Raw genomic sequence first — 13,269 nt, forward strand, 5'->3', positions numbered from 1 at the left:
GACTTCTCTAGGGTTTACCATGGGATGCTTCTAGCCTAATGTCCCAAAATATTTGATTATCTTGGGTTTAAACACCAGTTAGAGCACCAAAAACACAGGGAGGTGGGGGAGGATTTTATATTACAAATTAATTGCATAGATGTGAATGGGCATTCTGTCTGTCTCCTCTCTAATACTTCATATTTTCCAGTTTGCCTTAGCTGTTTTTAATCTTGGAGCAATTCTGCTGTACCTCCCCTGTGAGAAACCAGTATATATGATTCTTTGTGATATTCTTGTGTTTGTTTTGCTCATGGGGTTAGTGCTCTTATTTTTTATATGGGTTTCATGTGCTACCTTGTGTTTCTCCAGACAGACTACAGTTCATTACTAATATGTAATTATTGTCTTTTTCTCTGTTTTCTCTTTCCTTCTCTCTTTACCCTTTGGTTCTTGTGCAGGTCTTGTTCAGCGTTGTGTGATCATCCAGAAGGATGACAATGGATTTGGGCTGACGGTCAGTGGAGACAATCCAGTGTTCGTACAGTCTGTCAAAGAAGGCAAGGCATTTTTAAAAACAGTCTTGTCACTTGGGAGCAGAGTAAGAATAGAATAGTTTAAAAATGTCTATTGCTTAGAATAAAATAATCACATACATTACAGGTCATATGGCCTTATTGTGCTAGAGTTGTCTCTAGTGTTACGGTTATAGGCATGAATTTACCCCAGTTGATTTTCTTTTGTACTTTATGGAAAGAAAACAGTTCTTATATTGTTTTAGAAATCCTATGACTCCTTAGTCATGATACTTTACTCATCATCACTTATAGAAGTTTGTGGAATTTTATTTCTTAATGGCACCAGAGAGATTTGGGTAGAGACAGATTAAAGAAGGGGCTGTAGACTCAAAAATATCCATCCTTTTCTCCCAAATGACAGTAATATCTTGAACTACTATTACCATGTATTGAATACTTCCTTTATCTTGGTTGCTGTAATTTGAGGTAGGTATTTTTTATCTCTATATTACAGGTGATATCGAGGCTTAGAGTAAAAAAAAACATAAAATCTGTCCATGGTCATCCAACCAACTAGTGAGTGGCAGAGGCAGGATTTGGACCTAAGTCTGCCTGACTTTACAATCCATGTATTTAACCATTCTGTTACACTGCCTCTTTTCAAGAAGATTATCAGTGAAGGTAAATGAATTGCATTTTAAGAATTAATTTCTCTTACAGATGGAGCAGCCATGCGGGCTGGCGTACAGACAGGTGATCGAATCATCAAGGTAAGGAAAAGACTATTATGGAATTTACGATAGAATTAAAAAACAGCATATATTAGCCATATCTTGATTTTTTTAACTTGGATTTTTATTAAAAGCTACAGATTATATATGATGGATTTATTGACTATAAAAACTTATTTCATTCATTCTAAAATTAACGTTACCCTTTACTGAAAAGCATAATAAAAGGCTTGAATAAATGGAGTCATAACTCGCTGTTGTAAAGATCATATTTCTCCAAGTTAATCTCTTAGCAAGAAATTCCCTCAAAATTTATTAATAAATTTGGGGAGGTGTGCCATTCCTTGTCAAGCTTCCAAATGATTATTTGTTCTAAGTGAACTTTGCAAAGGTATTATGTGTATGGATAAGTGTGAGGTGAGATGGTGCAGATTAATTTGAAGCAAGTGACTCTATTATACCTATGGACCTATCTGTGGAACACAATAGAGAGTCCAGAAACAGCCCTTAAGTTCTGATCAGTAGGGAAAGAATGGATTAGTCACTAATTACTCTTAAGACAACTAACTAATGTGATTACTTAAAATCAAATTACTATACAGGAAAAGACACCATGAACATATTTACAAAGAACTATCTGGAAATAAATATTTGAACTATATTACAGAATATGATAGCCTTAATTGTAAAGAGCACTTTCAAATTACTAACAAAAGTATAGATAGTCTGACAGAAAGAAGGGCAAAGAATTTTATAAGGCAATTCTCCAAAGTAATTGAAATAATATATCAATGAGGGTATGTCCAACCTCACTGATAAGAAAGAAGTAGAAATTAAATGATAGGTGAAAATATATTTGGTTGTCAGAAATGTTAAAGATTAATGATACACATTTGGCATAGTTTGGGTGTGGTAAAATGGCTACTCTCATAAACTTGTTGTGAATATAAATTAGGTGAAATCTGTTTGGATGGAAATTTGTGAATATGTATCAAAAGTTACATATTTTAAAAAAGTATATAACCTTTGACCACCATTTTGCTTTTAGGAGCTTATCTAAGGTAATAGGTGTTTAAATGTGAAGCGATACGTGTACAGGAAAATTCATTTAAGCTTTATTGTATCGAAAACTTGTAAACAATCTAAATATGCATATACTGAGGGCTAAAGAAATAAATTGCATTTCACCTCCAGCTTTTAAAAAGAATAGATTAGGTCTGTTTGTACCTATATTGAAAGACGTCCATAATGTAATAAAACAGTGCTTTTTTATTTGCAGGAAAAGGCAGTTACAAAGTATATGTATGTGTGTCTGTGTATCTGGTGTGTGTATGCTAGAATATGTCTCAGATTAAACATCATGCTTAACAGTGATCATCTCTGGTGGGCATGACAAGTGTACTTTTACTTCTATTTTATACCCCGATATATTTGAACTTGTAAAAATTAGTGTTACTTGCATCAGAGAAAAAATAATGTTAGATTCATGTTTGATATTTTTACCTTAATTTGTTTGGTTTAGTGGAAACTTTGGATAACACGTCCTACATTTAGCGTGTCTGAAAATTAATTTTCTTTGTAAAGGTTAGGTGATGATTGGAAAACTAATAGTAAATTGAATATTATTGGAGAAATATTGCTTATTCATCTTTTAAAAAATTTATTATGCCTTTGGAAAATCAGCGAATTTGTAATTAAAAGCAAAGGGAGTTTTTAATTTGCAAGGGTTCTTCACTGTGAAGGATTTGCAGATCTGTTGCATAGTATGTTTTGTCATTTTTCATGGTGAATAAGTTATAATAGTTATAACATCCTTTTTATTTTTTTAAGCATCTTTATTGGAATATAATTGCTTTACAATGGTGTGTTAGTTTCTGCTGTATAGCAAAGTGAATCAGCTATATGTATACATATATCCCCATATCTGCCCCCCCACCCCAGCTCTTGCATCTCTTTAAATCAAGGCCTTTTTTTGTGCTCAAGTTCATTTTGTTGCTGAGTATACCTTATAGAATAGTGGTAAAAGTGACTATTGAACCAAATATATATGCATTTTAATATAGTCCTGTTTACTATGTTATAATTGGTTGTATTACATATGATAATTCCTGAAGTCAGTTTAATTGTCTCAACTAGAATTATCTGACAGACACTATTTTCATTTTCTTACAGGTGAATGGAACTCTGGTGACTCATTCAAACCATCTGGAAGTGGTGAAGCTAATCAAATGTAGGTGAATGTTATCCTCAGTTTTGTTTTCTGAAACCCTTATAGCAAAGATAAGCAAACATTTTCTGCAATAGGCCGGATAGTAAATTTTTTAGGCTTTGTGGGTCAGATAATCTACTACTCGACTCTCATTGTAATGTGAAAGCAGCCATAGACGATGCATAAATGAATGGGTATGGCTGTGTTTCAGTAAAACTAAATATTTGCCAAAACAATCTGTGGGTTGAATTTAGTCCCTTGGCTGGAGTTTACTGACCCCTGTATTAAAGGAAAGTCTGAGGTGAAAATTCTTAATTTACTAATAACTATCTTTAGTCCACTTCATTTATGTGGTTGATTATAATATCCTTGTTATTCTTGGTAATAATGAAAGTATATTTGAAAGAAATGCATGAGTTGACCTGAAAGAGAAGAGGTTGAGAAATCAGACACAGTGGCCTGGATGAACTGAAATGGAACTTTCAAAATCATGTAGCATAATCATGTTCCCTCAGATAAGTAAATGATTAAATAATCCAGGGGAGTGGTCTTCTCTTGGAAATCTCCAGGGTTAAGAATTTGTAGTCTTCTGCATCAGACTATTTCACAGTGTAATAGACTACAGTTAAGAGATAGTTGTTTATGGCCAAGCAGAAACACTACTTTTTAATTTAATATTACTTCTTTTCATTAAGTGGACATCTTTAGAATAAATTTAATAAACAAATCCTTCTTGGCCTTATTATTGCTCAGATAAAGCAACCTGTGAATCCCTTTATCTCTTCATCAGAGTACCAGTGCTCTAAAATGATCACTTTGATCTTAGTTCTTAACTTTAGTACATTTTAAAAAGCAATGGGATGATCAGAATTAGATCCTCATACTAGAATAAATTTGATTACTTATTTAATGAGATTGTGATTTATGAATTTTTATGTGCTACATAAATATGATGGTTTATGATAATAAATATATGCTTGGTAACTAACTGTTGCAGAGTATGAAAAGATTATTTCTTTAGCTTTTTAGGTTATATATTTTACTTGTTCCAATATCAATTTTACTTAAAAAATTAAATCCTAAGACTGTAGCAATAGATTACTTATCCAATAACAAGAGCCTAGCTAAAAACTCAAAATAAGCATAAAACACTCTGAGTATCGAAAACAGATATAAATTTGAAATGCCTAAACCCTGTGGGCTATACTTGTAGTAGAGCTCCCTCATGTCCTACTCTTCAATGCATATTCTAGACATAATAAAAGTGATTTCAAATCAAACCAGTTTAAAAACATCTAAAGAAGAGAAGGGAAGAACGAGGAGGCTATGAGAACCAAGCACATGGATAAGTCAATAAGATATATTAGATGACTTTGTGACAGAGAGAAATATGACTGAAAAACTTTAAAAAGTGTATGTGCTTAAAATCTCCCCAGTATCACAGCATTTGTGATCATTAAGTATAAAAAATTTTTTAGAACCCCAAACACTGTGAAATAATTACCAGCGAGTTTCATGGGAGGATTAAATTGGGAGAAAAAGTATGAAATACAATTTAAAGTTCTACTGAAAAGTCTAAGAGAAAGATTTTGTCATTAAAGGTCAGTTATCTAGAAAAGTTTTTTATTTGGAAAGCATTATTTCTTCTTGATTCTAGATAACTCATGAATGTCTGTTTCAGAGTCTTTCTGGTTATGGGTAATTTTGCTTTCCATAGTTTTTTCCCTGTAAAATGCCTAGTGAATTTGTCTTCTCCAAATTTTTAAAATTAAAACTCACAACTTATTTGTTGTGGTTTTTTTTTTCTGCTTTTTGTCGGATATTTCTTGTCACACACATTTTTTAAAGTTAATTTAAAATTGTATCATTACAGAAAATTAGTTAAACCTTGTCTAATTAGTATCATCTTAATATGGTGATTTTTAAAATTTGCATTTGAGAAATTGATTGAACATAGCCGTTAGTAGATAGTTGATAATAACTTATTCTTCTCTAAATTAAAAAAAAATTACTGGAGTTATAAATCTTACTTGCTTTTAAGTAATATCTGACCTTATGAGTAAGTGATTTGCTATCTGAAAATTGCATTGTTCTTTTAGAATTTTAGGGGAGCCATAAAAGAGAAATGACAAATAGGATTCTTTTTCTGTGGAGAAATGATTAGCAGATGATGAAACTTTCTCATATAACTGGATCTTTTAGAACTATCAAAGATTGAGTAGTAAAAATTTTTTGACAGTGTTATTTTCCCTTCCCTCCCCTTTCTTCCATCTGCCCACCCCAAGCGGGTTCCTATGTAGCTCTCACTGTTCAGGGACGCCCACCTGGGTCGCCCCAGTTTCCACTTGCTGATTCTGAAGTAGAGCCATCAGTCGTTGGACATATGTCTCCCATCATGACATCCCCTCATTCACCTGGAGCATCTGGGAATATGGAGAGAATTACTAGTCCTGTGCTCATGGGGGTAAGAGTGGGAAAACGTCTTTGTAAATGCTCAGTTGTATAATAATGCTTTTGCTTCATGTTGAGTTTCAAAGTGTTGAGTTGATAAACAAATTTAAGTTTAAGATTCTAGAAGATAACTTGCTGATAAAAATAATTACCTAATAATTTGGAATGATTACAGGGTATTGAGATAGCAGATATAATTCAACAAATATTTAACACCTGCCATATACAAAACAGGGTGCCACTCACAAAAATATAATTAAGATATCCTATGTTCAAGGTCCTTTGTTATCTTAGAATATATACTCTAAGAGGACAGGGTCTTTTTGTTTATTTTATTTATTGTTGTGTCCCCAGAGCCTGAAATATTGCTTGGCATATAGTACTAGGTACTTAATAAACCTTTGTTGTTTGAGATTGAATCAAGAGTATACAAGTAATTTTACTACAGAGGCAGCTGTAGACATTATGAGAAGGAAAATATTAAGTTCTATGAGATTTCAAAGGAGGGAGAAAGCACATCCAGTTGTGATAAGGAATGACTTTATGGAAAGCTATTATTTAAATTGAGCCTTGAAAAACAGTTAACATTCTAATGGTGGCAGTGGGGAGGAAGGCAACCCAGGTAGAGGAAGCAGGATTAACAGACGTAAAGAGCCAAGAAAGCATCAAGTATTTTGGGGAAATAGCCAGGACTCTTGTTTGGCTGGTTGCCTGTTAAAGATTTATGAAGTAGGAGATGAGGAAAAAGTAGAAAAAAGTAAGACTATTTATTTTGAAAAGTCACAACTACGAGGCTAATTTACAAGTAACTGAATGGGCAGTAAGAATATGTTACAAATTTTTTGAGGAAGAGAGTGATGTGATTATAACAGGATTTTAGGAAGACTTATTTGATAAAATATTATAGGGTTGTAAAACAAGGAGAAATGACAGGAGATGAATTAGGGATCTGTCTTAATACTTCAGGTAGGAAATACTGGGAATTTGAACCATGCACGGGGGTTGATAGTAAAAATCCAAAGGAGGGAAAGTGTAAGATATTATTTTTTTCTTTCTTTTTTTAAAAATATTTATTTATTTATTTATTTATTTATTTATTTATTTATTTTTGTCTCCGTTGGGTCTTTGTTGCTGTGCTTGGGCTTTCTCTAGTTGCAGTGAGCAGGGGCTACTCTTCGTTGCGGTGCGCAGGCTTCTCATTGCGGTGGCTTCTCATTCGGAGCACGGGCTCTAGGCGTGCAGGCTTCAGTAGTTGTGGCACGTGGGCTCAGTAGTCGTGGCTCACGGGCTGTAGAGCACAGGCTCAGCAGTTGTGGCACACGGGCTTAGTTGCTCCATGGCATATGGGATCTTCGTGGACCAGGGCTCGAACCCGTGTCCCCTGCATTAGCAGGCAGATTCTCAACCACTGTGCCACCAGGGAAGCCCAAGATATTAGTCTTATACTTAAGGAAACTTCATTTTTTCAACTAATATCAATATTTAATGTTTTTTGAACGTAGTTTAGCAAAAGTGAAATAGAAGAGTTGACATTTCCCTGTAACCTTTTATCTTTAAGTGTCACGTTTAAAAGTTTGTCTTCATAACCACCAGAAATAAGAAAATCCTGATAGGTATTGAAAATTGGAGCTGAGATGTAACATTGTACGACTCATTTTCGATACTTAGTTTCACTTTCCTTGTATTGGTTCTTGTCTTTTTGTTCGTTTTTTTGTCTTTTTCTAGGAGGAAAACAATGTGGTTCATAACCAGAAAGTAGAAATTCTGAGAAAAATGTTACAGAAAGAACAGGAACGGCTACAGGTACTAAGTTAGAAATGGGGCTGTTTTATAGGCTAGTAAAAATGTGAGTGGGCATAGTTGAGTTGGTATTTATCATAATCATAATTAAGCACTATTGTAATCAACGCCATCAGCTATTTTATTGATTAAGAATAGACTTTTAAAGATTTTCTTGACATAAGTAATTAATTCTTGAAATATTTTTATAACTTTTCAGTTATTGCAGGAAGATTACAGCCGAACACCTGCCCAAAGATTGCTAAAAGAGATCCAAGAGGCCAAGAAACACATTCCTCAACTGCAAGAGCAGTTATCCAAAGCCACAGGCTCTGCTCAGGTAGCATCGCTATTAAAAGTGCTACCCAACCTTTTGCAGGAGAATTTTCTTCTGGGAATGTGTCAGAGAGTGTTGCAGTTGCCTTTTTTTAAAGTTATTTTTTCTAGCATAGGCCAACAGGAGGTCCTGTGTTGGATGTTACAGAAATAATGATTAACTAAAAGAAATGTGGGCTTCTCATTGTTTGCTTGCTCATGATACCATGCTTCTTTGTTCCACAGTAATTTTAGAAAGAATTGAGTGTTTTTGCTTTGATATCACAGATTACAAAAATATATTTAGATACATATATTTACATTTTTGAGATGTATTCTGCCATTGTAAAACAGAACGGCAGTTATCTTTTTAAGTAGGGACGTACGATTTTTCTTATTTAATCTGCACAACACCCTTTGAGATTAGATGTTACTGTTGTTTCCCCCCATTTTACATAAACACTTAGAGAAACTCAGAGAAATTAAATGACTTGTCTGAGGTCATGTAGCTCAAACGTGATGGAACTGGTATTTAAACCCAGTCTGATGAATTCAAAGCACATTCATATTAATAACTATTTTTATTCTAATTTTAAAATAGATTTCAATAGACTTGCTATATAGATATGTTTTGAAGATGGTAGTCTCACTAGAAAAATAGCTTAGCGTTTATACATCAACCAGATTTATGTTCTATAATATTTAGATTGGGGATATGGAGAAATGAGTAAAAGCTGCTTGCTTGTTATTCTTCATGAGTTAGGTCTGTAGGTTCACAGAACTAAAAGGATTCTTTGAAATCATCTATCCTAATCTGCTCATTTTAAAGTTAAAAAAAAATCATGCAATGGTTGAGAAAACTAGGGCCTAAATTGGTTAAGTTACTCAAACAAGGTCACACATCTGTAAGGCCTCCCGACTTCCTGGTTCAGTGTACTTCTCATTACACATTTTTGTTGCTGTTGTTACTTTTAATCCCATTAGCTATATGAAGTTTTGAGTATTCCGCCTCAGTAATATCGACAGTTTATGTTGTGGTTATTACTGAGCAAAGACAACAATCTTACTCTGTTTGAATAGTAAAACTGTTGTTCCTGATTTAAAAGCTTATAATAATTTATGGTATAGCATTGTGTCCCAGAATTGGCAATTTATTGAAATTCTAAAGTGTTGGAAGGCAGTTAACCACAAGTTATAGTGTCATAATCTTTACTAAAGGGCAGGGAATATAAATTATATGTTAAACTGTTTTATCTTTTTGCTTTATTTGAAGTTTGAGATTTTATTCTCTTTACTGAAATACCACTTTCCCTGTCTTTAAGGTCATGCCATTTGAGAACCCCAGAATTAGTAGTCATTTACGCTTTTGACTTTTAGAGCTTTTAGCATTCTTGATTACATCAAACTGGGTGAATTTAAACAGTCTCCATTGAGGTTGCAGTGCAACTCTGTTTCTTTATACAGTCCATAATGAAAGGGTTTTTTTGTTGTTTGTTTGTTTTTAATGTGTGTGTGTGTGTGTGTGTGTGTGTGTGTGTGTGTGTGTGTGTGCTTGATCTGTTTTAGGATGGAGCTGCAGTTACGTCCTCCAAGCCGTTAGGCGATGGGCTAGCAGTCAGTGAAATAGAAGCAGATCCTGGTGATGGACTAGGCAGAATTGACTATGGCAGTGGAGATGCTTCTCGGCCCAGTAGTGAAAGTGCAGATGTAAGTGTTCTACCCCTTTATCTTCTTGTATTTTTCTCTACAGCCTCTTTCTCCATTTGATTGTAAGTTTTGTGAGCTACAGGTGTTTTCTTATTACTTACTTTTTATTGTCACCATCTTTAATATAGCAATTTGATGAACAGAAATTCTGGATACCGTTGTATATGAGCTTTTAATTCCAGACTTCACTTTTTCCCTTGGACACCATTGCCAAATGTTTCTTTTGAGGAGATGGAATTTCCCAGCAGGCGTCTTATTTGTGGGTAGAGAAGTTAATAATGCCAGTGCTTTCTTACTGAACCGAGAGGCCAACTGTTGATATCTTTAAGAGCATGTTAATATTCCATTTGTGGTCAGAGTGACTCAGTCTTGAATCATGGGGCACTTTGCCATTACAAAGAGGAAAAGCCTTAGTCCTCTTAGGTAGACTTTAGTTAATAGCCCATGTTTAGTAATGCTTTCTTGATTAACCCAGACATTACCAGATGGACGTGGATTTTTGTTAAGAAGATGATCAGAAAGTATTTTAAGCTGCATATGATGTAGCACCGTAGTTATATGAATACTTAAAAGCTAAGTTCAGTGTTACCTACTCAGCAATACTTTGTAAGTAGTGTGCAATAATAGGAATAAGAAATTAAAAATAGATCACCCTCTTTAAAAGTGATGAGGAAAGTAATCTAAATCAGTTTTTTTTTTTCCCCCAATGTGGGTCATAAAATCAATTTAGTGGGTTGGGGCCAACATTTAAAAAAAATAATAGGATAGGAAGTATGAGTACTTTTCATGTAGAAGAGCTAAGTGTTACTTTTTTTGACTTCTGTTGTACACACACATATATACACATGTGTGTATATGTACACATGTATCAGTGTGTGTGTGTATGCATGTGGGCACATGCTGGTTAGCAGTGTGAAATTTCTCTTATTGGAGGTTGTAAAAAAAAAAAAATGAAAACCACTGTTCTAAGCCATCATTTAGGGTATCTTTTGAGGCTTAACACTCAGTGACTCAGTTCCTCATGCAAGGAAAATTCGAGGATTTTTTTTTTTTGAAAGATGTTGATAGGAATCTTATGATTGGATAGGCTGTCTTAATGAAAGATTTCAATTTTGACTCAAGAAAACAATTATAGTAGTTTACATTTATTGGGCATATATACCATAAGCTGTAATATGTGTTATACATTTTTTATCTTAGTTAATTCTCAGAACAGCCTTATGAAGTAGTAGTATTGTTATCACAGCTTAATAAAAGAAATAACTGAGGCCAAAGTGAGTTAACTAACTTGCCAAACTTACCCAGCTAGTAAGTGATCTGCCTCTACCTAGTTTCAAAATACCAGTACTCAGAGGCTCCAAGGTATGCAAATGCATAACATTTGGGGAGAACAGTGAGAATTTTACAGGTGTACTAGGGTTATAGATGAAATGGCTGGAATTGATCTTCGAAGCAAAGCCTTGAGTCCAAGTTATAACTTGTTCAGCAGTACTGCTTTTGGGAATCCTCACATTTTTCCTTTTTGATTTAGTGCTGGCTCTCCTCTCTGTTTTCATGGCTTGTCTCTACCATTAGATGGAAAGTTTCTTGAGAGCCAAGCACCCATCATATTTGACTTTATGTCTACAAAGACTGGCAGATTGTAGGAATTCAGAACAAGTGATACAAATGAAAATTTTGAATTTTATCTTGTATTTAGAGAAATGTTAACAATAAAATCTGTGGCTTAGAAATATAACTTTATGAAATACAGAGTGAATTGGCAAGTGTAGGAACAGGCATTCCAGCGAATTAAAACTGTTTGACACATGATTGGTGTTTAATTGGTATTTGAACAACAGAATGAATGAGTAAAGAGTTTGGGCTTTATGCATGCAGGAAAGAGGCACAGTCAGAAACATGTCAGTGTGGAAAATGAATTGGAGTAAAGAGACAGGAGATCAGCAAGAAAAGAAGACTGCTTGGCTTAAGAGGAACTTAACAAATGTGTGTTAAATGGCTGATAAATTGTCCCCATTTATTGAATACCTACTTTGTGACAGCGGTTGTACCTAATGCTTTACAGATATTCTTTTTAACTTTCATTGTAATCTTGAGGAAATTGAGGCCAAATAAGTGGATGTTGTGGAAATCCAGGTGAGAGATGATATGGTGCAGACTAGGATATTCGCTGAACGCCTAACAAACTCGTGTAATTCGTACAGGTGTCTTTTTGAAGCTAGAGATGTGCTGCTTTTAGCTTATAGATTTCCATGTTTGTTTCAGTTGTACTGTGTTAAGATTGTAGGAACTGATCAATGCTTTTAATTTTTTTTTCAATTTTCTGCTCCTTTTTTATAAAATAATCTCTTTATGGTGTTTGTGATATCATTATCATTGTAAAATTCCCTGCTTTGGATCACCTCAGAGAAGGCTTTAAAGAATAGCCACATTTCTGGTTCTCACAAGAGAAGCAACCTGATCGCAAATCATCATCTCAAACTTAGAACATCTGCCTCTCTGGTTTTCATTTTGCACCTGACTTTTTAAAAATTATTTTCAAAAATTTCAAACCTATTCAAAACTAGACTAAGATAATGATTCCCCTCATGTACCTAATCATCCAGCTCAGCAGTCATCAACAAGTGCTCAAACTTGTTTTTGTCTGTCTTCCTTCATTCCTCATACCCTCCAAATGCTGGATTATTTTTAGGTAAGTCTAAGACAGTATTTCATTAATATGCATCTTTAAGAGAAAAGACAAAGAAATGATAGCCATAATACCATTATCAAATCTTAATTAATATTTTCTTAATATGCAATTTGACTACCCCAATAGTCTTATAATGATCTATTTTCAGTGGGTTTATTTGAATCAGGATCCAGTCAACGTCTTCAGCCTTTGGTTGATAAGTCTGTTAAGTTATAATAGTTCCCTCCTCTTATTTTTTTTTTGCTATTTTGTTGTTGTTGTTGTTAAACTGGGTCACATGTCCAGTAAAACCACCCACATTCTAATTGTATTTTCATGGTGTTGTTGAGCATGTTCCTTGAGTATATATTTGCTGAAAATTGGTAGTAAGATCTAGAGTCTTGAACAGATTAAAGTTTGAGAGTTGGCAAGAACAATTCATGGGTGATACTGTGTATATCCTGTCATATCACATCAGGAGGAGAATGTCTGGTTGTCTTTTTGTGATTGTTAAGTCTGTATAAGGTGTTCAGGTGATGTCAGCATGATTCCTTCATTATAAATTTCTCCATTAAGCTTTTATCTAATGTTTTTACCTGCCATTGATAGCAAAATGCCTGCATCCGTTATTTAATTAGAGGTTTCAAAATGATAATATAATATTGTCATTCATTCTGTATTTATTAGATGGAATTATTTTATAAAGAAGAATTTTCCCTTACTAGTTTTAAGTTGCCCTAAAATATAGCTTATATATAAACATTTGATTATTTTCCTTTATGTGTGTGTTTTCAGAAGAGTTGATGCCCTAACATACTCCAAAGGTCACTAATGTGGGATGTGTGCCCACATGTGTGCACATGTGTGTACCTGTGTAATATTTTGAATTTATAGATTTTTAACATATTT

General features: G+C 34.0%; 1 protein-coding gene across 4 annotated transcripts in view; it reads left to right on the forward strand.

Annotated features, from left to right (window-relative positions):
• The window catches only part of ARHGEF12 (Rho guanine nucleotide exchange factor 12), a 144,397-nt gene that overhangs the window by 84,652 nt on the left and 46,476 nt on the right, over nucleotides 1-13,269 (forward strand). For all 4 annotated transcript variants that reach the window (XM_030839448.3, XM_030839438.3, XM_060304195.1 and 1 more), the window contains 7 exons: nucleotides 441-539; nucleotides 1,218-1,267; nucleotides 3,401-3,458; nucleotides 5,723-5,901; nucleotides 7,614-7,691; nucleotides 7,888-8,007; nucleotides 9,549-9,689. In XM_030839448.3, coding sequence (XP_030695308.2) covers nucleotides 441-539; nucleotides 1,218-1,267; nucleotides 3,401-3,458; nucleotides 5,723-5,901; nucleotides 7,614-7,691; nucleotides 7,888-8,007; nucleotides 9,549-9,689 — 725 coding nt within the window. The remainder of the gene's footprint in view (nucleotides 1-440; nucleotides 540-1,217; nucleotides 1,268-3,400; nucleotides 3,459-5,722; nucleotides 5,902-7,613; nucleotides 7,692-7,887; nucleotides 8,008-9,548; nucleotides 9,690-13,269) is intronic.

This window comes from Globicephala melas, chromosome 8, assembly GCF_963455315.2.
Source record: "Globicephala melas chromosome 8, mGloMel1.2, whole genome shotgun sequence".
NCBI lineage: Eukaryota > Metazoa > Chordata > Mammalia > Artiodactyla > Delphinidae > Globicephala > Globicephala melas.